The sequence below is a fragment of the Ursus maritimus genome (assembly GCF_017311325.1).
Source record: "Ursus maritimus isolate PB19 chromosome X unlocalized genomic scaffold, ASM1731132v1 scaffold_X1, whole genome shotgun sequence".
NCBI classification, from domain to species: Eukaryota; Metazoa; Chordata; class Mammalia; order Carnivora; family Ursidae; genus Ursus; species Ursus maritimus.
Window position 1 is genome coordinate 93,691,044 of NW_024423319.1, and position 26,587 is coordinate 93,717,630.

General features: G+C 37.6%; 1 protein-coding gene across 1 annotated transcript in view; it reads right to left on the reverse strand.

Annotated features, from left to right (window-relative positions):
- Window positions 1-26,587, reverse strand: part of CFAP47 (cilia and flagella associated protein 47) — a 503,621-nt gene that overhangs the window by 185,850 nt on the left and 291,184 nt on the right. The window contains exon 45 of the mRNA XM_040635242.1: window positions 8,739-8,957. Within this exon, the coding sequence (XP_040491176.1) occupies window positions 8,739-8,957 (219 nt within the window). The remainder of the gene's footprint in view (window positions 1-8,738; window positions 8,958-26,587) is intronic.

Here is a 26,587-nt window from a genome sequence, read left to right on the forward strand (position 1 = left end):
AAATAAAATAAAATAAAATAAAATAAAATAAAATAAAATAAAATAAAATTGAGGATTTGTATATGTTACCTGTTAGGTGTTATAGATTATAAAAACATATTAATTACATATTATATAGCATGTTGCATATTGTATATTGCTATATGTCATATATTATATACTATATATAATGTTAGTATTCTACATTGTATATTAAAACGCACTGACAGTGGATCACAGTTGAAATCTATATATATCTAACCAAAGTTCAAGATTATCAGCTGGTCTGAAGAGAAAATAAAGGTTATCAGAATGTTATTTTTATTCCATCCTATTCAAGTACAGATTTAATTTTAGAATAAATTTTTTTCTCGTTGAAAAGGATGCCAGGCACATTTTATCATCTGTTATTCATTGATTGTTTTCATTCTGAATTATTTGAGTTGTGGCAACATCATTAGAACAAGTCAGGTGAGATAATCATTTGATCAAAATTTGTTGCTTTATTAACAGAAATAAAGAAACCTCACTGTTCTCTTTCACAAACACACTGAAATGAAAATATTTAGATTAGGTAATTTAAATAAAATTAAACTGCTTAGAATAGGAAATTTAAGCAACTCAACAGTAATTGCTATTCTCATCAAAGATAAAGAATAACTAGCCATTTAATAGTAAACAATAATTGAAATGCACAAGTCCCAGTATAAAGCTTCCATCAGAAGCTCTATGTTATACATGATTTCCCTTTCCCTAAAAATATCCACTTCCTAATGATACTGAGTCTGAAAGTGAAAGCCAAGGACATTCTTAAGTGTACATTTTCCAACTCATGAAATGTTCATGAGTAAAGACCCCAAGGAATGCACGGTGCCAGCCTCTCTCCTTTACCAGTCCAAAAAGGAATCCATCATAATAGTGGAATTCACAGAAATGATCACTTTATTTCTGAAGGTATATTGATAAAACAATATTTGTTTCTTTCCTTAAACATCTGAAGTAATTTAACTGATTCATGCCAGAAACATAAGCAGGATAATCCATGCTTCTGGATTAAGGTATTCATCAGCCAGTATCCACATTCCCTAGATGTAAAATAGCATAAGCAGAAACGATTTTGGTTTTTAAAAATTCGGAAATTTTACTGGCCACATTATGCCATCAAACCATCATTCTCTTTTAGGGACATGTTTTCTCAAAGTCCTTTCCGATTCTGCCCTGGAGCAGATGCCATCCATGCCCTGCCAGGTCACCTGGGCATTTAAATCCTCCCTGCAGGCAAATGGCTTTATGGAAAACTGACTTTCTCTCTGAGGGCTTTCTCTGAGCATAGGAAGATACTCAGCCCTCACATGGATCAGGCCAGAAGTGATAGTTCATGCCTGTATTTGCAGTCCTCAACAAATGATGTATCAAATCGGTAGAAATATAACCCAGGGTCTTTGAGCTCTGGTAGGAATAACTCTGAGGTGAATTCTATGTGAACTCCTAGAGATCCCCAGTGCAACTGAGCCCAAACTGTTAACAGTGGCAACCGCTCATTAACACTACCTGAACTGGCTTCTTGCTGTCTCTCACTCTCTCACACTCCTACCTATGGTTCCTGAGATCACCTCTTAAACTACTTGCTCTCCAGACCTGGTTTCAGGGTCTGCTACCGGGGATCCCCCAACCAAACACACCCTTAGCCCAGGAAAGAGAAGTTCCTGTCCAGGGTCTCATGCTTTCTAGGGCCTTTAAGTCTCCTCTGTCATTGTCTCTCTGCACATGCAAGGAGTACATAGGCCCACTGGGACAGGCCTATATGGAACCCAGCCCCATCCATGTTCCCAGTTCATGTGATGCCATAATTCACAAACCAAAGTGTTGGATCCCATTTCCAGGGCTTGCACAGGACTCCTCTCTTTGACAGTTCCCTCACCAGAACACTCCTACAATGAAAGCCTAAGATGTGGCTATCAAGGGGAAGATGTAGATCAAGATTAATTACGCGAGCTGGGGCACCCACAAATTTGTACATGAGACCCCCTTATGGTACCTGCTGTTGAAGTTGAAGGAAGGAAGAGAAAGGAGTGGGTACTTGTCCAGGGCCCAGCTATTCTGTGCTATCATATTCTAGTGTAAAACTCTGAGGTGGCCAAAAATTCTAAATTCAAATGTGGTCTTACAGGTTAGTATAAAGTTATATTTGTCAAGGTGGAATATTTAAAAACTTGTTTTTTTTACCACTTAAAAAATTTACACATATGGTATATGGGCTTGCATTTGTACTTTCGACCTGGTATCACATACGTTAGGAACAATCTGGACCTGTCCTTTCCATCCCTACTCCACTCAGATGTAGCTCACCCTGTGCATTTCCTTCACAGATGATCCTGGTAACTGTGGCAGTTCCCAGGGTTCTATGATTAAAGATAACCAAATATATCTAAATTTACCAGATTACAGTTACCGAAGGAAATAAATTCTTTCACTCTCTAGTGAAAGAATACAAAATTTTATATAACATTAGCTACTAGAAGAAGTCAGTGTGATCTATAGTTTTTGAAATCACCCATAAAAATATGCTACACTCAGATCCTAGGAAAGGTCATGGTTGGCAGAATAAGTCAATGCTGCTCTTTCGGTCAGCTATCACTGTAGAAACAAACTACCTCAAACCTTAGTGGTTTAAAGAAACAACCATCTATTTGCTCATGATTCTGGTCTGACCTCATTTGGGAAAGCTTATCGACTTCATGTGGTGTTAGCTGGGCTCACTCATGATTTGGAACCTCAACTAGGAATTCTGGCCAGAAGCTCTCTAATCTATGAGATGAGCCAAGTATGTTTCATATAGTACATGAAAATTACTAGCTACAAAAGAAAGCCCTAATGTATAAATGGTTATCATAGATCTGCTACTTTCACATTCCTTAGTAATCCATTGGCCAAAGCAAGTCACGTGGCCGAGACCAGGGTCAACAAGGAAGGGGAGACTACATAAAACACGCGTACAGGTAGATGTGATCCACTTGAGCTTTACTGAAACAATCAACCGCGTGTCAACTATAAAGAAAGACACATGTATAAAACCGGTAAGGTGAGAGTTAAAAATCCCATTTTCTAGTTTTAGCTCCCTTTCCTATATTGTGTGACCTTGGGCAAACAATTTAAAGAGTCTTTCTTTAGCACCTAAATTCTTAATCTGGTTAAATTAAGGAGTAAGACTTAATCAGTGGCTTTTAAACATCTTATTTTTTTGGTTTGTGGCGGGGGGGGGGGCGAGAAGGAGGTTACTGTGTCTGAAAAATACCTAAGACAGAATCTCAATACATAAATACAAAGCAAAGTAACCTAGAGTTGATCTGGTTGAAGTAAGATGAGAAGCTAGAAGCTTCCATTCATTCCCACAGCCCCCCACAGACAAACAAAAGCATGTTAAAAGAATGTCAGGGCTCTATAAAATATAATTTGATTAACTCATCTCTATTGGGTTTCTTTCTGCCTTAATATTTCATGATTAGATGAAAGTACATCAGAAATTTGGAAAAGACTGAGTAATACAGTAAAATGCTTATTATCTTATACAGTCAATTATTTAGGTATATTATTAGCAAGCATATCTTAATTCAGCAAATGAGGTACCAAGAGAATTACTATATTTATGATACAGATTAATTTATATAAATGAATTTATAATAAATATTTATTTGCTATAAATTAATGCATGAGTAACTATATTTTCAGAGAATTTTTTGGCCTATTTGCTAATCCCACTTCCATCTACTACTGGAAAGTTTCAGTGTAGATTTGTTTTTCTATTCTACAAATAAAAAGACCAAATCACATGCTAGGTGGAATTTTATCCATTTTAGTTTCTTTGTTATGTTCTTATTGGCACATGAGCATCTGCCTCCTAGATAACTCAGGTAAAGTAAGTGATAGATTTATTGTGTGCTAGCGATTGCTCATTACTGACCTTCCTCATTGAATATCAAAAACATGCAGTATAGACTTCATATAAACAAGAAAAGGATTCAGCAATTACAAATTTTAGAGTGTGTTTGATTTATTTTGTAAAATGTTTTTTTTTTTTTTTAAGATTTTATTTCTTTATTTGAGAGAGAGAGACAGAGATAGAGCATGAGCAGGGGGGAGGAGGCAGAGGGAGAGGGAGAGGGAGAAGTGGACTCCTTGCTGAGTAGAGATTCCCCAGGACCCTGAGATCATGACCTGAGCCTACGGCACTCAGGTGCCCCAAATGTTTTCTTTAGTAGAAGTGTGGTTTAGTATCATCCACTCAGGAAAAACTGTTTTCTGAAATGACTTGCAGCTTAAATTGTTAAATTTATTACACTATTCAATAAAGTAACAGCTAAATTTAAAATGATAAAGACCCATATTATTTGTGGCCAAATTCAATTTTTGAAATATTGGTTAAAATGGATTTTATCACTTCAAAAGAGGCTCAACTACTTTTGTTTTCTATCACCAGGAAGATCTCAAAAAATGTAACACTTAAGGGTGAAAATAGATGGAAAAAAAGAGATAGAAAACGGAAAAAAGGAAGAAGGAAGGAGGATAAAAATAAAGAAGAGAGGGAAGGAGGAATCAAAGAAGGAAAAAGAAAGTTTGGGGGATGCTAAGAGAATGGCACGTGATCTTTATTTTCCTAACCAATTCTAAATGGCTGAGAGCACTGGACTTTTTTCCCCATGAAGTTTTTTAAGTATCTGTAACCAAGAAAGACTGGTATGCAGTTCCCTGTCAGATTTTGCTGAAAAGCAATACTTGCACATCCTCACAGGTGCCCTAAAGCGTACGAAGAAGTCCGGAGAGAGAGATCAAAGAGCAGTAATAACTAAACGGCAAAAACTGACAATTACTTGCAGCAGAGCTACGGTAGGCTTCATCGGTAGAGGAAAGCCTAATCTCATTGACTGTGGTGGTCAAGTCTAGTAGGGCTTTACTAAAGTCCTGTCAGCTTGATCTTTCAATTATTGAAAGGAGTATAATAAAATCTCCTACTCTGAGGGTTTGTTCATTTCTCCTTCCATATTTGTCAAATTTTGCTGTACACATTTTGGGTTTATGTGGTTAGGTGGAAATAAGTTTGGAATTTTTCTCTACACTGGAAGATTTTTTTAGTTAATATATTTATTTGCTTTAAAGTCTACTTATTCTAATATATTTATGCCAGCTAATTTTTGATTAGTATATACATTATTAGATATGTACATTTCTAGATATCTTACCGGGTAATTTTGCCAACAGCATAAAGCTGCATTTCACTTTTCTATTCTGAAAATATCAACTTTCACAGTTCAGTCTGTTTATATTTATCATGATTAATGATACATTTGTGTTGAATATCTCATATGGTACCTCTCTGTACTACATCCTTCCTTCAATTCTTCTCTGTTCTCGCATTCTATTGGACTCATCAAAGTTTTCTTTATTTCCTTTTATGCCTCTACTGGTTCAGAAACTACATATTCTGGGGTGTCTGGGTGGCTCAGTTGGTTAAGTGTCTGACTTTCCCTCTCAGGTTTTACTCTCAGAGTCGTGAGTTTAAGCCCAGTGTTGGGCTCCATGCTGGGCATGAAGCCTACTTAAAAAAAAAATGGGGCACCTGGGTGGTGCCGTCACTTTGGTGTCCTACTCGGTTTTAGCACAGGTCATGATCTCAGGGTCTCTTTGGGTTGTAGGATCGAGTCCTTAGACTCCACGTGGAATCTGCTTAAAAAATTACTCTCTCTCCCTCTCTGTCTCCCCCAACAAATACAAAGAATAAAACTTAAAAAAAAAAAAAAGAGATTATATATCCTAGCTCTATTTTTTGGTTGTCCCAAGTTTTCAACATTTATACTTTATGAAAAATATATTAAAATAGCTCAAACCTTACAGGTCTAATGGTAACGCCCATCCCCCTGACAAAGTTTTTATCTAGTAATTGAGTTCACTTTGCTTTTAGAACACCTGATTTATTCATTATTATTTCCATAGTCAATGCTCATTGAGATTTACACACATTTATTGATGACTTTAATAACCACTATTACTGGATCTTAATTCCTTTTTTCTGAATTCAATTTCTTTCATTCCTAAGTAGGTTCTGCATTTGTTCTTTTAGCAAATATGTGAGTTTTATATTGTCTCAATCTCATTGTTGGATTGAAAATATTTTTATTTCATCCTTACTCTTGAGTGATAGTTTACTGGGATTTAAAATTCTAGGCTGACAGTTAATTTGCTTTAGCACTGTAATTCCACTGTCTTCTGGCTTCTATTCTTACTGTTGGGAATTCTACCTTGCTATAATTTTTGTCCCTTTGAAAATCATGTCTTTTTGCTTTGTTGATGTTCAAAATTTCTCCTGTCTTTGCCCTTCTATGGTTTCACTATAATCCATTTAAGTGTGAATTTAGGTGTCACTCTCCTATCTTCTAGCATTAAAAGAAATAATTCCTGCCTTTTCTTTTCTCATTTGCTCCTATAAGAAGGAGAAGGGTATCTTTCCTAGGTAGTCACTTGTACAGGGTCTCAGCCTCCTATCACTTTGCAGTCATTTTTTAGCTCTGCATGTGGAGATAACTCAATGCATCCCCGTGGGCCTATTTCCTGTAGCAAACAAGCACCCATCTATTAGATGCAGGGAGGATAGTTTCTTTACATCCATTGGCAGTTTTCAAATAATCTAGGGAAAATTGACATTTTAGAAAATTGTGTTATCTTCCTATTAATGGATAAACTCTAACATCACCAGTGACATGAACCACAGATCACTTGGACTCTTCCCATCTCTGCCAGCACCACCAGATCTACATGCTAGATTCTAGACAGCCTTGATAGAATGATGTTCCTCCACATTTTCCCCTACGGTTACAGTCTGGAGTCAAACTCCATGGGGTTTGGATTTTCAAGAGGAATGCAGAAAAATAAGTCTTAATAGAGGGCCCCCTTAGAAAGCATTTCACACAGATTCATTCACTCATTAGAAAAAAGTTTTAAAACACCTACTATGTGCCAGAAGGGATGCAATGAGGAGGCGGCTTCCTAGTTTTCTGTTAGGTGCAGATAATAAACTTCTGAGGAAAAGACAGATTATGGGACTATGCTGTTTCCTCTTTATACCTAAATTTTCTTTTAATTAGGCATGAGCTGTGGAGGCTATTAAATGTGTTTTTCAATCAGGCCACATCAGCTCAGTAATTACCGGGAATTTCTCATAGGACTTATGTAAATGGGCGGCTGTTATCTTTCCTTTCCATTGCTACTGAATTTTTGAATTTCTGTATGTATTCACGGATCATTTAATGGAAAATTAGAAGAGAGCTTATTATGGAGTTGCAGCTTGCCAATATTTTAACTAGGAAGTTGTCTTTTCTTTCTATATAATTTTTTAAGACAAATTTCCAAAAGAAAAGAACTGGAATAAAATTTCTAATTAACCCCTCGATGAGGAAGGAAGCAAGGGATTACTGATGGTAAATTAACTGTCTTTTGCATTTTCAATTCCGAATACCATAAACTTTCTATAATTGTCATGTGTTAAAAATAAACTCTGTTTTAAACAGAGTTGATTTTTAAGTTCTCATAGATTGATTTACTAAGAGTGCAAATTAGTTTAAGCTGTTAGCAAGCCAATAAACAACACATTCTCTAGGACTTAAACTAGGGGAAAAGGCTTATGCAATTTTTGATTAAATGTCTTCCCAAATGTATTATTGCATAGCATATGTTCACTATAGAAGATCTAATAGAAAGATTAAGATGCTGTTTAAAGTTCAGATTTGTTTTTGCTTGCAGGCTCTATGTCCATAGATATAAAACAATAAAGGCAAAGTGGGAGATAATGATAGAAGTGAAAGTATCTTACAAGAAAACTGTAAGGATAAATAATATATACACAGTCTTGGATATTACAATTATGTTGACTTGGTTATAGCAAATTATTTGACTTAAAGTATTTTTTATTTGATAATATAGGACACAATCGTGTTTCATAAATGTATGGTGTGAAGAAGAAAGAACCTGAGGTTGGCAGAACCCCCAAATGTTAGGACAAGACATAGATTAATAACTGAACAAGCTGGAAACTCTGACTCTGGGAGGACAGGTACGGGAAGGGCAGGCAGACGAGAAAGGGGGATTAGTCAAACATTTATGACTGGGATTTTCAAGAACAGAAGTGAAATTATAATCAAGTATGTGGACCAGAGATAAGAAAAACTAGGTCTGACTGATGTCAGAGAACTGCTCTATAGTCAAGAAAGATCCAGGATCCCAAGTTCAGAGGCAAGATTCTTGTTTGAGGGAACTTGGGCTGTCCAGGACAAGAGTAGATGGCAGGAAGAGTGAGTGTACCAAGACCAAGGGAGGGGTCTGAAAACAACTCCCTTGGATTTTAGGAAATAGAGTAGAAACTTATACCTGGGTACTAAAACACAAGGGATAGAGGAAGATGCATCAGAAGGATGGGAAAAGAAAGAAGGAGCCATGAGAATGCAGGCATGACAAGGGGAGACTGGTGAACAGCACAGATGGGCGCCTAGATCCCAGGTCTCAGATGACAGCTGGCTTAGGACCTGGGAATGAAGAATTGAGCAGAGATGGTAGGGGAAAGGGAAAGAAATGGGATATTGCCTATGAAAGCTGCTGACAGTGTAACGAGAATTCTTTAAATATTAACAGTAAGACAGCACTGCGTGTTGGGATCCATTTCACCTGCTTCCTGAGATTCCCTTGGTTCCGCCACCTCCAGCAACCTCAGCTACTCGTCCCGCCTCCATGTTCCTCTGCCTGAGGATGACCTGCAACTTCCTTCAGAACTACTGGAGCCAACCCCTTGGCTGCTGCTTGATGGGCAGGTAGATCAGCCCCAAGTTCAGAATTTCTGGCTCCTCTTGCCATGGTAGGCCATGGAACCTGGCATTCTGTGGGGCCAGGAAAGGCCACCTCAAAGCCAAGGGCCGTTAACTCCCATGGAGTAAAATCTGGCAAATAGGTATAGGGGACAGGAGGTAAACATGAAGACAAAACTCCTTTCCTTCCTCTTTCACAATGATTGCTCAGGGGCGCTTTTCACATAGTTTTTCCAAGTGATACCCGCTGCGCAGCCAGCTGCATCTATTCATGGAGGTAGACAGTGGACACTGAGATAGCAGCGAAAGCATCATTCATTGTTTTGCTTCCCATTCTTCCCTTCCTTGTTTCTCTTTTTTCTCACTCTCATTGCCCTGAGCGCATACCTCCCAAGTAAAGCATCAGTAGTTAATGCTTGCATCAGGCTTCATTGTCTAAGAGACTCAAACTAAGATACCAACCTAAGAATAAAGAGCAGTGTGACTTTTTAATGCAGAATTGCCTATCAGAAAAAACAACAGACAAAGACTTAGACTTGGGTGCTTACTCAGGAGACTTGATGTGGCCTCTTACATGCTCCTAAAGGGATTTTAATTTTCTGGGCCTTTCTCCATTTGGAAAATGGAGATGTGAAGTGGTGGCATTACACTGCACAGCTATGGATCCCCAACTCTAATATGTGGATTAACTATGACAGTTATTTGGAAAGAAACTTTTTTTTCCTATACATTTATTTATTTATTTTAGAGAGAGGAGGGGAGGGGCAGAGGGAGAGACAGTCTTAAGCAGACTCCACGCTGAGCACAGAACCTGAAGCGGGGCTCAATCTCACAACCCTGAGATCACAACCTGAGCTGAAACCAAGAGTTCAATGCTCAACTGACTGCACCACCCAGGCACTCCGCTTCCAATAATTTTTTTGTAAAGTAGGCTCCATGCCCAGCATGGAGCCCAATGCGAGGCTTGAATTCACGACCCTGAGATCAAGACCTGAGCTGAGATCAAGAGTCAGACAACCAACTGAGCCACCCAGGCACCGCAGAAACTTAAAATACAGGTTCCTAGACCTCTTCCAACCTGGCAGTGATTCAGTAGGTCTAGATTTGGGTCTGGAAACTGTGTTTCGTAAAAAGCATCCAGGTGTCACTGATGTATATAACCGGGGTTGGCAACTACCAGCAACATGGGGAGAGGACAGGCTTCAGATACTGCAATTCTCAAATCACTTCCATTTGTGTCAGAAACCCAACTAAAACTAGCAAGAACCACAGAGGTAATTTGTTGACCCACTAATGCGCAATATACAGAAGGAATGGCCACTTTTACAATGACAGCATCAAGAAATACACCTGAAATCTTAAGATGTCATCCTTCTTCCTCTACGCTGACCTCATTCTTGGAGACTCTAGCCACTTACACCAGATTTATATTTTACCAGCTTAGCAGACCTGAGGGGGGTGGGGAATCCCTTTTCCAAAATTCCAGTAAAGGTCCCAAGTCTGACTGTCCCTGAATCAACTGTGGACAACGGAAGCCCGAAACAATTTTTGTAACCAGGTGAATAAACACTCCAATGACCAGAAAGCTAAGGAGACAAGCACTTAGCAATTCGAATTGTGCATCAGGGTTATCATGTGCCCAGTTGCTGTCATTTCTACTGGCTATAAGGTTCATGAGGACAAACACTTAGTACGATTTCTTCATCATTTGAATCCCCTTAAAACAAATCCAAATGAATGAGTGAAACTCTTTTAAATCTACAATATAATGAAGTTTCTAACAAAAATAGATTTTAAAAAATAACAAAACATATGAAGAATGGAAGAGGTATAAATATTATAATTAAACAATAAACTTTAAGGACAAATAATTAAATGAAATGCAACACAGCTTAGATATGGATATAGATATAGATTATTAATTAAATCATGATGCCCAGAAAAATCAATCCAAGCTATCAATCCTCAGAAATTCTTTATTTTAAAAATTTTGTTCTCCACAAAAATTCTTTCCTAACGTTCCCAGCAAGCATTTCTAGTTCTTTCTCTCCATATTAAGATTTATTGGAATCACACAATTATAGCTCAAATATTTTGATAAAGATCTATCTATTACTGTATAATTTCCATCTCAAAAATCACGTTATCTGCAAGCCTAAAATCTCTCTTTCTTAAGTCAGAGAAAGACAAATATATGTTCTCACTTATATGTAGAATCTAAAAAACAAACAAAGAAACAAGAACAAATAAACAAAAAAACCTAGAAACAGAACCACAAATACAAAGAACAAACTGATGGTTGCCAGAGGGGAGGGAGTGGGGGGATGGGCAAAATGGGTGGAAGGGGAGATACAGGCTTCCAGCTATGGAATGAATACGTCACGGAGATGAAAGGTACAGCATAGGGAATATAGTCAATGACATTGTAACAGTGTTGTATGGTGACATATGGTAGCTACACTTGTCTGGAGCATAGATATGTAGCATACCATATAGACTTGTCCAATCACTATGTCATACACCCGAAAATAATGTAACATCATATATTAGGTATACTTCAATTAATCATTCAATCAGTAAATATAAAATTTCTTTTCCTGAGAAAAACCAAGATTGTTGGCTAAAAACAAAATTAAAAAAACATGACGTTTCTAAAGGGGAGTTTATACAAAAGGAGACACTCAGTGTTCCAATCAGGTTATAACTGCCATAGGTCAGGCAAAGAAAAGAACTGAAAAAGAGATACCCTGAAATGGAAAGAGATAGGAGTGAACATTCTCAGCTCAGTCATTTGTCCACCTTAGAAGTGGCTTGAGCTGACGCCAGAATACAAGAGCACATGACCCAATTTTCTGACTCAGCTGAGGAATCTGTGAGCAGTGATATGAATTGAGGACAATACTTTAATTAACAGGACTGATCCCTGCACCCAGTAGTGTGACTAGGGAATAGGCTCAAAAGATTCAGTTACTGCCCATGAATACATTCTCCAAAGGTGATGCCTATCAGTGACCAAGATTAGGATAAAAAGTATTACAGACTAACATAATATAATAAAAAAAAAATTTAAAAAAAGGTATTACAGAAAGCAGGATAATCAGTAAAATATAAATATCGATGGTCAGAACTTGAAATTTATATATAAGGTGTTAATAGGTTTATTTTTTAAGTGCCCACTTGCCTGCTGACGAGTGAAACTGCATCATTTCTTCTTTCACTCTATCACCAGACCCCCCTTTTCCTAAAGATAGATCCCAACTATGCTTTTACACAAAGTCAGAGAGTTAGGCGCACCTGGGGCAGCCCTCCACATCCCAGAGGTGGTTAGGAGGTACCTCTCTGAGAAAAGACAAGATTATTATTTCCTTCCACAAGAGCTGTGATCATACCAGCTGTCATGACAATTATTAAAACACAAAAGACAAAGATCAAAATATTTTAAGCATAAAGGACAAAATGAAAATTCTCCGAGATTCTATGTTTAATGGTAAAAATAAGAGTAAACATAGGAATGGTAAATAATCATAGACATAATACTGAAAAGCTGACTTCAAATACCTTCATTATGTTTCATTACATCTATGTGTGATATTACAATGGAATGTGCCAATGGTTCGCATTCATTGCATTCAAAAAGTACTACAAATACCCAGAAACTTAAGAACAAAATTCTATTTCAGACACTACTTTTCCACTGACTTTTATTTTAAAAAAGTAAAGTTTTTCCTGTTCACTAAAAAAAAAAAAAAAAAAAGATATAGTAGCAACAAGGAAAATTGTGATTTTTTAAACTATGTAAGTATACTTATCTAACTACATTCCTGATTTCTGAATTTCACTATACTAAAGTTCTGTGCATTAAATTTCATATACCTTAATTAAAAGCATCTCTGGAATTAGGAGTTAAGATGGCGGAGGAGTAGGAGACACCGTTTTCAGCCGGTCCCCCAAGTCGAGCTGGGTAGGTACCAGACCAGCCTAAACAACCACGGAACCAGCCTGAGACGCAGGAAGACGCATCTGGATCTCTACAAATGAACATCTCCAGCGCTGAGTTGAGGAGTGCAGCGGGAGCCATGAAACTGTGCACAGATATGGAAGATAAACGGAAGGGGAGGGAGCCGCGGCGTCGGGCGCCCGGGAAGCGGTAGCCACTTGCACAGGAGAGCGGGCGGGGCTCGCGGGACGGCACCCGCAAAACAGCAGACTGAGACCGTGAGCCGGGTGCGCGCAGCGCCACCAGGCATCTCGCGAACACCGGATCGGTGCGCTCACTGGATCAGACTGAGCCGGGAGATCCGGGAGCGCCCGGGGCGGCTGGCGGCTGGCGGCATTAGAAACACAAAGGACAGAGACGCGCGCCGGCCCTGGAAGTGAGGCTGGGGCGCCGGGTGTGGGGCGCACATCCCGGGACGCTGCAGGGTTGAGCAGCACCAACAGTAACAGAGTTAAAGTGGCCAGAACATTAGTGAGAACGGGCCGCAATCCTTCTGTCCGTGACAATTCAGCCTCTGCTGCTCTGACTCTCAGAAGAGGCACAGCAAACCGCCAGGGAAAGCCGCCAGAGAACAAAAGCCTGGAATACACCGGCTCAGGGTGCCCATCCCCATCCCCTGCAGGGGACACGGAGACTCTACCCAACAGGGCTGCCTGAGTATCGCGCGGCAGGCCCCTCCCAGAGGCAGGCTGAAAAATCAAGAAGCCCACAACCCGGGCGCATGGGTGGCGCAGTCATTGAGCGCCTGCCCCGGCTTGGGCGTGATCCCGGCGTTCCGGAAAGGAGTCCCTCATTGGGCTCCTCCGCTGAGACCTCTTCTTCCTCTCCCACTCCCCTGCTTCTGTTCCCTCTCTCGCTGGTTGGCTGCCACATAAATAAATAAATAAAATCTTTAAAGAAGAAGCCCACATCCCTAAGATCCCTATAAAACAAGGGCACGGCTTGGGACCCAGTCAATAATTTGGGCTCTGGAAACCCAAACCTCTCTTCATCAGAATGACAGAAGGAGCCCCCAGCAAAGAAAAGACAGTGAGACTGTGGCCTCTGCCACAGAAATAATGGATATGGATGTAACCAAATTATGAAAATGGAATTCAGAGTAACGATGGTCAAAATGATGAGTAGAATTGAAAAAAGTATAAACGAAAAGGTTACTGAGAATATAGAATCCCTAAGGACAGAAATGAGAGCGAATCTGACAGAAATTAAAAATTCTATGAGCCAAATGCAGGCAAAACTAGAGGCTCTGACAGCCAGGGTCGCAGAAGCAGAAGAAAGGGTTAGTGAATTGGAGGATGGGTTAATAGAGGAAAAAATGAAAATAGAAGATGGTCTTAAAAAAATCCACGCCCACGAATGTAGGTTACGGGAGATTACTGACTCAATGAAACGATCCAATGTCAGAATCATCGGCATCCCTGAGGGGTGGAGAAAACGAGGTCTAGAAGAGATATTTGAAAAATTGTAGCTGAAAACTTCCCTAATCTAGCAAGGGAAACAAACATTCGTGTCCAAGAGGCAGAGAGAGACCCTCCCAAGCTCACACGACAAACCTACGCCACGTCACGTCATAGTGCATTTCGCAAATATTAGATGCAAGGATACAGTATTGAAAGCGGCCAGGGCAAAGAAATTTCTCACGTACCAAGGCAAAAGCATCAGAATTACGTCAGACCTGTCTACACAGACCTGGAATGAGAGAAAGGGTTGGGGGAGCATATTTAAAGCTCTTTCAGAGAAAAACATGCAGCCAAGGATCCTTTATCCAGCAAGGCTGTCATTCAGAATTGATGGAGAAATAAAGACATTTCAGAATCGCCAGTCACTAACCAATTTTGTAACTACGAAACCAGCCCTACAGGAGATATTACGGGGGGTTCTATAAAAGTAAAAAGGCCCCAAGAGTGATACAGAACAGAAAGTCACAGCCAATACAAAAAAAGACTTTACTGGCAACATGGCAACATTAAAATCATATCTATCAGTAATCAGTCTTAATGTAAATGGTTTGAACCATCCGATAAAACGCCACAGGGTTGCAGATTGGATAAAAAGAAATGACCCATCCATTTGCTGTCTACAAGAGACTCATTTCAAACCCAAAGATGCATTCAGACTGAGAGTAAGGGGATGGAGTACCATCTTTCACGCAAATGGTCCTCAAAAGAAAGCTGGGGTAGCAATTCTCATATCAGATAAATTGGATTTTAAACTACAGACTATAGTTAGAGACGCAGAAGGGCACTATATTATTCTTAAGGGAAGTATTCAACAAGTGGATATGACAATTATAAATATATATGCCTTAACAGGGAGCAAGCAAGATACACAAGCCAACTCTTATCCAGAATAAAGAGACATATAAATGAAAATACATTAATAGTAGGGGACCTCAACACTCCACTATCAGAAATAGACAGAACACCCTGGCAAAAACTAAGCAAAGAATCAAAGGCTTTGAATGCCATACTCGACGAGTTGGACCTCATAGATATATATAGAACACTACACCCCAGAACCAAAGAATACTCATTCTATTCTAATGCCCATGGAACATTCTCAAGAATAGACCATGTTCTGGGACACAAAACAGGTCTCAACCGATACCAAAAGATTGAAATTATAGCCTGCATATTCTCAGACCACAGCGCTCTGAAATTGGAACTCAACCACAAGGAAAAATTTGGAAGAAACTCAAACACTTGGAGACTAAGAACCATCCTGCTCAGGAATGACTCGATAAACCAGGAAATCAAAAATCAAATTAAACAATTTATGGAGACCAATGAGAATGAAAATACAACAGTCCAAAACCTATGGGATACTGCAAAGGCAGTCCTAAGGGGGAAATACATAGCCATCCAAGCCTCACTCAAAAGAATAGAAAAATCTAAAATGCAGTTTTTATATTCCCACCTCAAAAGCTGGAACAGCAACAGAGGGACAGGCTAATCGTGCGAGGAAGCAGTTGACCAAAATTAGAGCTGAAATCAATCAAGCAGAAACCAGAAGTACAGTAGAGCAGATCAACAGGACTAGAAGCTGGTTCTTTGAGAGAATCAATAAAACTGACAGACCACTGGCAAGACTTATCCAAAAGAAAAGAGAAAGGACCCAGATTATTAAAATTATGAATGAAAAAGGAGAGGTCACTGACGAGCACCATTGAAATTGGAAGGATTATTAGAAATTTTTATCACAGCTATATGCCAATAAACTAAGCAATCTGGAAGAGATGGAATCCTTCCTGGAAACCTATAAACTACCAAGATTGAAACCGGAAGAAATTGATTCCTTAAACAGGCCAATTAATTATGAAGAAATTGAGTCAGTGATAAACAACCTTCCAAATAACAAAACTCCAGGCCGGGACGGTTTTCTGGGAATTCTACCAAACATTCAAAGAAGAAATAATACCTATTCTCCTAAAGCTATTTCAAAAATAGAAACAGAAGGAAAGCTACCAAACTCATTCTAGGAGGCCAATATTACCTTGATCCCCAAACCAGGCAAAGACCCTCAAAAGGAGAATTACAGACCGATTTCCCTAATGAATATGGACGCCAAAATCCTCAACAAGATACTTGCTAATAGAATCCAACAGTACATTAAGGGATTATCCATCACGATCAAGTGGGATTCATACCTGGGATGCAAGCTTGGTTCAATATTCGCAAATCAATCAGCGTGATACATCATATCAACAAGAAAAGACTCAGGAACCATATGATCCTCTCAATCGATGCCGAAAAGCATTTGACAAAATACAGCATCCTTTCCTGATTAAAACCCTTCAGAGTGTAGGAATAGAAGGTACATTTCTCAATCTCATAAAAGCCATCTATGAAAAGCCTACTGCAAATATTATTCTCAATGGAGAAAAGCTGGAAGCCTTTCCTTAAGATCAGGAACTCGACAAGGATGCCCACTCTGCCACTACTATTCAACATAGTACTAGAAGTCCTTCAACAGCAATCAGACGACAAAAGGGATCAAAGGTATTCAAATTGGCAAAGAAGAAGTCAAAATGTCTCTCTTTGCAGATGACATGATACTCTATATGGAAAACCCAAAAGAAGCCACTCCCAAATTATTAGAAGTTATAGAGCAATTCAGTAACGTGGCAGGATACAAAATAAATGCTCAGAAATCAGTTGCATTTCTATACACGAATAACGAGACCGAAGAAAGAGAAATTAGGGAATCCATCCCATTTACAATAGCACCAAAAACCATACGTTACCTTGGAATTAACTTAACCAGAGACGTAAAGGACCTATATTCTAGAAACTATAAATCACTCTTGAAAGACATTGAGGAAGACATAAAAAGATGGAAAGATATTCCATGCTCATGGATCGGAAGAATTAACATAGTTAAAATGTCCATGCTACCCAGAGCAATCTACACTTTCAATGCTATCCCGATCAAAATACCGAGGACATTTTCAAGGAACTGGAACAAACAGTCCTTAAATTTGTATGGAAACAGAAAAGGCCCGAATCTCAAGGAACTGTTGAAAAGGAAAAACAAAGCTGGGGGCATCACAATGCCGGATTCGAGCTGTACTACAAAGCTGTGATCACAAAGCAGCATGGTACTGGCACAAAAACAGACACATAGACCAATGGAACAGAATAGAGAGCCCAGAAATGGACCCTCGGCTCTTTGGGCAACTAATATTTGATAAAGCAGGAAAAAAGATCCTGTGGAAAAAGACAGTCTCTTCAATAAATGGTGCTGGGAATGGACAGCTACATGCAAAAGAATGAAACTTGACCACTATCTCACACCATACACAAAAATAAACTCCAAATGGATGAAAGACCTCAATGTGAGACAGGAATCTATCAAAATTCTAGAGGGAGAACATAGGCACAACCTCTACGACATCGGCCAAAGCAACCTTTTTCATGACACATCCCCAAAGGCAAGAGAAACAAAAGATAAAATGAATTTATGGGACTTCATCAAGATTAAAAGTTTCTGCACAGCCAAAGGAAACAGTCAGAAAAACTAGAGAGCATACGGAATGGGAGAATATATTTGCAAATGACACTACAGATAAAGGACTGGTATCCAAGATCTACAAAGAACTCTCAAACTCAATACGAGAAACAAATAAACAAATCAAAAAATGGGCAGAAGATATGAACAACACTTTTCAATGAAGACATACAAATGGCTAACAGACACATGAAAAATGTTCAAAATCATTAGCCATCAAGGAAATTCAAATCAAAACCACACTGAGATACCACCTATGGTTAGAATGGCAAAAATAGACAAGGCAAGAAACACAATTGTTGGAGAGGATGTGGAGAAAGGGGATCCCTCCTACATTGTTGGTGGAATCGAGATTGGTACAGCCACTCTGGAAGCAGTGTGGAGGTCCTAAAAAGTTAAAAATTGAGCTTACCCTATGATCCAGCCATTGCACTACTGGGTATTTACCCCAAAGATACAGGCGTAGTGAAGAGAAGGGCCATATGCACCCCAATGTTCATAGCAGCAATGTCCACAATAGCTAAATCGTGGAAGGAGCTGAGTACTCTAACAGATGACTGGATTAAGATTGTGAGTCCATATATACAATGGAATATTACTCAGCTATCAGAAGAACGAGTTCTCAACATTTGCTACAACAGGGGCACTGGAGGAGATAATGCTAATGAAATAAGTCAAGCAGAAGAACAACAACTATCATATGATTTCTTACATGGAACATAAAGAACTGGATGCAGTAGGGGAAGAAGGGATAAGAAAGGGGGTAATCAGAAGGGAGGAGAAACATGAGAGACTATGGACTATGAGAAACAAACTGAGGACTTCAGAGGGAGGGGGTGGGGGAATGGGATGAACCGGTGATGGGTAGTAAGGAGGCACGTGTGCATGGTGCACTGGGTGTTATACACAACTAATGAATCATGAGCCTTACAGGCGGGGATGTGTGCTGTATGGTGACTAACATAATATAATAAAAAATCATAAAAAAAAAAAAAAAAACCCAATTAAAAAAAATAAATAAATAAAAGCATCTCTGAACCCCCATGCATGAAAATAAAAAATGAATTCATAAATAAAATTGTACCTTCATTTTATTTTTCTGAAAAATAAGAAAAAAGAGTGACTATTATGCCAGAACCTTCAAATATCAGAATAAAAATTGATCAACCAGGGAGATAAGAACATGTAATTATTTTCAATCAGATATTATATAGATAGAAACGACTGATTTAAAACAGAAATGGCTGAAAGTTATAAACAGAGCTGGCAATGATACGCATCTAATACGTCAATCTAGTCACTGACAATTTGTGGACCATTTGAAACTGAAAACCAGATGCTGGGCCTTTTTTATTGAAACAGTAAAGTCAAAGTTTGGGTTAAGTTTTCATATGGCTAGCCATATTTCTTCATGCCACAACCACTGTCAGCACATCTAACTAGCTACTTATCCAAAGAAGTAATACCCTGAGTCACAAGACAGAAGGAAAGAAGAGCGACGACCAATAAGGAAAATGTCACTCAGAATATGCCCCAAGGATGGCAAACACTAGGGACAATTTTTCACATCAAATTCTAAAAGACAAGGATCTTCTCTATCATGGTCACTGCTGTATCTTGGGTGCCTTAACATTGCTTATTTATATACAGTAAGCTCTCAATAAATATTTGTTGAATAAAGTATCCCATAATCTAGCATCTTTGTCCAAAGAGGCTAAAGATAATATGTTCTAGTGTGAATTATGCAATTATGTCACTATCTACTTGATTCTAGTTAAATTGCTTACCTTCTTTGTGTTCAAATTTCCTCACCTATAAAATGTGGAAGCTGGGCTAAATCAGTAGCTTTCAAATTATATTCATCAGAAACCCAGCCTTATGAGAATGTGCTTCATGAACCTTTGCTGGGTTATATTAACAGGTCAGCAGAGGACAAGTGGACTGAGTTCTGACGCATCTTCTCTGGTTTTGAACTGAGAAGCTTTCCATTTACCTAATTTATATATTGGGTGTTTCATAATATTTCAACCTCCCTCCCGAACAATATTGTTATTGTTAATATACTCATAAATAATCACTGGGTCAAGAAAAAAATCTGGGGAAATCAGAAAATACTTTATGGGGGTGCCTGGGTGGCGCAGTCCGTTAAGTGTCTGCCTTCAGCTCAGGGCGTGATCCCAGCGTTGTGGGATCGAGCCCCGTATCAGGCTCCTCCGCTAGGAGCCTGCTTCTTCCTCTCCCACTCCCCCTGCTTGTGTTCCCTCTCTTGCTGGCTGTCTCTCTCTGTCAAATTAATAAATAAAATCTTAAAAAAAAAAATGACCACTTAAGAAAAAAAAAGTACTTTATGATTAATGAAAATAAAGATAAAACATAAAGAAACTTGTAGGATTAAGCTCAAGTAATAACTTATAGCTGCAAATGCCAATATGGAATTTTATAACTATAAATGCCTACAACAAAGAAGGAAAGAGATGTGAAATCAATAACCTAAACGTTCACTTTAAGACACTGGAGAAAGAAGAGCACCCTAAACTGAAAGAAAGTAGAATGAAAAAAATAAAGATTGAAAGAGAAATTAATGAAATAGAGAAAACAACGGAGAGAAATCACTGAAACCAAAAGATAGTTCCTTGAAAAGATCAACAGAATTGACATTTAGCTAAATGGAACAAGAAAAAGAAAATGTTCAAATTATTAGAATCAGAAATGATAGTAGGGACATTACTTCTGCCATACAGAAATAAAATGGAATGTAAGAGAATGGTACAAACAATTGTATGCCAAAAATTACACAATTTAAATGACACAAACCACTGAAACTGACTCAAACAGAAAGAGACAATCTAAATACATCTACATAACAAGATATTGAATCACTAACTAAACCTCTCCCTACAAAGAGAAGCCCCAGACTTCACTGTTGAATTATACCAAACACTAAAAAAAGAATCAACACCCCAATGCTTCCACAAAAATCAAATTTGGCGAGGGATTCTGAAATATGATATCAAAAGCAAGAAACACAATCAACAACAAAAATAGATCCATTAGACTTCATTAAAATTAAGAACTATGCTTCAAAGGACAGTCTCAAGAGAGTGAAAGATAACCCACAGAATGGAAGAAAATATTTGCAAATCAAATATCTGATAAAGTATTATATTTAGAATACAGATCGAACACTTGCAAATCAATAAGAAAAAGACAACTCAACTTAAAAAATGGATAAGCGATCTGAACAGACATTTATACAAATGATATATAAATAGCCAATAAGGACATAGGAAGAACCTCAACATGCTGAGGCACCAGGGAAATGCAAATCAAAAGCACGTAAGGTATCATTTCTACCCACTAGGATCACTAAAATTAAAAAGTCCGATAGTAAGGAGTGTTGCCGATGATGCAGGGATACTGGAGCCCTCACACACTGCAGGTGAAACGTAAAATGGTACAGCCACTTTGGAAAACAGTCTGGCAGTTCCTCAAATGTTTCAACGTAGTTACCATGTGACCCAACAGTTCTACTTACAGCTATATATAGACATTCAAGAAAAATGAAAACATGTTCACCCACAAACTTGTATAGAAATGTTTACAGCAGCATTATTCATGGTAGGCAAAAGGTAGAAGCAACCCAAATGTTCATCAACTGATCAATGGATAAACCAAATGTGACAGTCATACAATGGAATATTATTGGGCCATTAGAAGGAATGAAGTATGGATACACGATACAACATGGATGAACTATGAAAACATGATGCTAAGTGAAAGAAGCCAGTCATAAAATACCACATATGACATGATTTCTTTTACATGAAATCTCCAGAATAGGTAAATCTACGGAGAGAGAAAAATTAATGATTGCTTAAGGCTGGTGGGAAGGTGAATGATAGGAAGATGATAGCTAAAGGGTACTGAGTTTCCTTCTGAGGTGATATAAATGCTTTAAAATCGACTGTGGTAATGGTTACATGTATCTATGCAATATATTGAAAACCACTGAATTATACACTCTAAATAAATTGGCGAACTATATGGTATGTGAATATCTTAATAAAGTTATTAAAAATGAAATACATAAACAGAAGAATAAAGCTTTAAGCATGAGTATAGATAAATATCTTTATTTTTTGCTTGATGTATATTCAAATTTATATAAGGTATTTATAAGAAAAGTACTGTCTTTTGTGATTATGATTACGAGTCTTCTTAAAGGTAGACTTAACAGAAACTTACGCTTATAATTAAATATAAACTTAAAGATCGCAGATAAAGAATATGTTCTTTACTTTTCCTGTTTTTGTTCTTTCTGATCTTATGAGATTTAAATGTAGTACATGGATTACTGATTTCCTTCTGGAATTTAATAACATTGTTTTATACACTGTAATTGGACTTGATGGTTTACAAATGTGGCAATTCTATATGAAAAATGCATTTGAATTATATTTCTAAGTGAATTAAAGAAATGCTATTTCAAAAAGCTTTTGCAAATTTAAAAAGAGTTTTTACAAAAAAAAAAAAACTGTAACAAATATATCACCACAAGTTTAACTATAGCTCTTTTGAGAAAGATGAACTAACAGCACATTTCTAAGATTAGGTAATTTGGTGATGTGGACAATAAAGTACAGTGGATTGCTTCAATTTTACTCAGTTTAATCATTAAACCTAACATTTTAATTGGTACTCAGTTAAATGAAATTTACTTTTATTCTATTTGAAATACATTTGTGGCTATTTGATGTAACTCGGAGATGTAGGGTTTGTCAAAACAGTTAATAACTGTTAAGCAGGAATTTACTTTCATTCTTATTGCAACAATTCTGTAGTCTTACTTTCATACTGAAGGATAATTTAGCTATTACAATAGTATATTTAATCCTTATAAAATGGATAGAACCACCTATAGTGTTAGTTATTAATAATAAATTTTTAGTGTAGTTTATAATCAAATTACCTATTAAACAGCTGTCGTGGAAAGATTTAGTGAACATTTGTCACCTATTAGGCTGCTAATTATTAGTAAATGTTAGAAAATTAAGAAAATTGGAAACAAATGGGAGAAGGTAGAGGAGAACAGTGTTCCTACTATATGCACTTCCAATGTCTGCCACATATCCTTTGAAAGAGAACAAGAAGTTGGATCAATGTAAAATACTAGAAACGGAAGAGGTAACCTTAGAAATGAAGGTTTTGAGCTCTGTGTAAGTGATCACCAAAATCAGCCTAGACTATTTTGTTTGAGTGTTTTTGTACATATTTTTCCTGGAAGGCACAAAACACACAGGACTCTCTATATTAGGGAGGTAATAAGCGTTCCTGGATCCACTGGAGATTTCCTGTTTACCTGTACCCATTTAAGGTCCATAAAACTCTTTCTGTCCATAAATTTCAACATCCCCAGAACTACAAGTAGATGAGATTTTAAGTCAAGACCTACAACCAGGTAAAAGTCTAAGTTTTATGAGGCCCGAAGCTTTTAAAATTTAGGGACTTTCTTCAAGAGAAAGAATATAAAATTGCAAATATAAAACTAGGTAGAGACTAAGAAGGGGGGACAAAAAAGTGAAGAATCATGAAATTTATGTGTCTTTGGTAGTATAGTAAATCTGCCTCTGAAATCACTAAATGTTTCAGTAATATTTCATGGTCAGATTTAATAGTTCTAGTGCCTAGAAGTGAAGTACTTTAAGGGTGACAAGACTAGAGTATAATTAATAGCCAACATTTATTAGGTATATCATATAGCATTTAAATTCTTAACATATGTTATCTCATTAAATCTGCACCTCATTGAGAAGAAATAGATATGATTACTTTTTCCATTTGTGAAGTACTGATGAAGACCTGAATCATTAACAGTGGGAGTAGAGAAGAGAAGGAAATAAATTATAGAAAATTTGGAACCACAAGATGAATTGAAGGTATGAGCTCCAAAGAGAGAAACTTCAAGCAGTATGCCCAGATTTCTAATATAAGACACAGGGTGGATATATGTCCCACCATATGAAAAGATACAGATTATATGCTAAGGAACAAATTAATGGAGAATAATAATACATTCCTTTTGAATCTGAGGGATAAATCTCTCTATTTGTATGTCTATTTGCATATATATATCTAAGTAGGCATGTCATATGCCTCTAAATACCTAAGTTGAAAATAGAAGGAAAAGGGTAGGAATAAAGATAAATGTTAGGGATGTTAATGGTAGTTTTAACTATGGGAGAGTACAAAATCTCCTATGGGATATATTAAAAGTAATAATAGCCCAAGTAAGACAAGTAGAACCTTGAAGATTCCCATATTGATGGAGTAAACAGAGTAACTCATGAAAAGATTAAGAAGAAATCTTATCAAGGGGATGGAGAAGAAATGCAGGTAACAAGGATATAAAGCCTTATCTCAAATGTCTACAATTCTGAGTAGATGCCTCATCATCCAGATCAAATGCAATAAAGACCCAATAAGATGAAGACTGAGAATGGTCCGTTGGATTTGGCAATTAGAAAGCAACCGGCCATGTTACTACAGTGGTAGAGCAAAAGCCAGATTTGAGAGGTTGAGAACTTGTCATGCAAGAATAGAAACCACAAATGCAGACAGCCCTATTCAGCAGTGTGTTTGTCATGGGAAAGGTATGAATGTCTTTAGTTTTTGAAGCTTGAGAAAGTCTGAGAGCCAAAAGTGAAGGAACTTCTCTCAAAGAAGGAGGAGCTGTGATAAATGATGGATAAGAGCCCCAAAACAGGTTATCTGGGATAAGATAAAGCATACACACAGCAAGGTTGATTGAGTAGATTCCTATTATTTGGAGATTGAGGGGGAGGTGGTAAAGGGGTTAAGGATGAGTGTGTGCTCATGTAGCCCCCTCTCCTCCATGACAGAAGTGACAAAGCCATTTGTCCAGTGGAGGTTGGAGATGGGAAAAACTGGAGTAAAGAGGATGTTTGAGAAGGCTAAAAAGTATGTGGAAAGGTTGTTGTGAACCATGCAAGAGTCCACGGGTAAGCAAGTAGAAGGATCGATGCCTAGATGGGGTCTGAGACAGAGTATCTACGGGGAGAATTAAATAAGAAAAACTATAAAACCAACTGGCACAGTGCTTTGCATATTGTCTGAGCTCAAAAAATATTAGACCTACACCAGTCCACTAACACAAAGGAGTCACAGGATCTCTGAGACCTATGAGGTGGGACAAGTAATGTCCTTCCCGTGGGAAAATGCTGTCCTGTGCGTACACGTGTTGCGTCTGTGGAGATGGATGAACATGCACTTTCTCTACAGCATCCTCTCCTTCGGTTGAAAGCATTATAATGTTAACAGTTGGGATGGGAAAAATAATACCTTCCTAGGTGATGGAGCGAAAATAAATACGGATTTCACTAGATTATTTTAAATAATGACAGCAATAGCTATCATTAACCAGAAATGTGGAAGTTTTATTAGGAATTTCAAAAAGGTAAAGACTGATCAGCAACATTAATATGAATGGGCAGAAGACAGCCACCTCTCAATTCCTCAAAACTAGTGCCTTCTGATGACATTAGAACCTCAAGAAAATGACCCACTTCCACCCCTTTCCTGCAATTAGCAGGAACACTGGCCTAGCTCTACTTCTCTAGATAAATACTTATAATTTCTTTCTTTCTCCATGCCACCTATAGGAAAAGGAAAAGAAAAGAAAAAGGAAAAGAAAAGAAAAGAAAAAAGGAAAGAAAAGAAAATTAAAGAAAAGAAAAGAAAAGAAAAGAAAAGAAAAGAAAAGAAAAGAAAAGAAAAGATTTAGGGGCGCCTGGCTGGCTTAGTTAGTAGAGCACGTGAATCATGATCTCAGGGTTGTGAGTTTAAGCCCCACACTGGGTGTAGCGATCACTTAAAAAAATAAAATCTTTTTTACGAACCCCAAGATTTGTTCCTATATTACTATATTGATTGCTGGGAATTTGCTGGTTCTCTTCAAAGTGGCTTATATCACAAAGATAAGCTTTTTTTTCACAAAGATAAGCTTCTTAAATGCTTAACTCTACTATTCTTTGTCTCAAATTCCAATAGAATGCTATTCATTTAACTTAAATAGCATATGTTCCTTTCCTTTTCATTAATCAAGTCCACTGCTTAACAAGACAATGTACACTGCATTGTTTAGGCTACGTATTTTATTTGACCCGCTACAATCCTGAGTTAGAATATTCTGTTTTTGTAAGCTTAATTTATTTAAATGTATGCTGACGGAAGTGGAAAGAGAAACCTGTGCTGCAAGCTTCTATAAATCAGCTGCACAGAAAATCAAGTTAGACAGGAAGCACGATATGCAAATTATATTTTAAAACTTCTGTGTGAGATCTTTTAAAATTTACAGCTCTATTTTTCTTAATTCTCACAATAATCTTCTTAATGAAATGGATAGTTCACAGTTGATATGAAAGAAAAATATTAGCCTTTGAAAATTATCTGAGTGAAAGGCTTTTCAATATAGATAACTTCATACTTATTTATAATTAAACAGCATCTTAATACGCCAATTTTCATCATTTTGCCCGAACTGATGCTCAAGAGTGTTGAGTGAATGGCTGAATAAGTGAATAATTTGGGCTGGGAATCCTCGCTGGGCTTATAATACATACAACTTTATCCAGTTATCTCAAAGGGACTAAAAAATTATCATAATAAAATCTTCATTTAAAAATTTAATAGTACATTGAAAAGCTGGAGGTCATAAAGATTAAAGAAAAAAAAAAAAAAA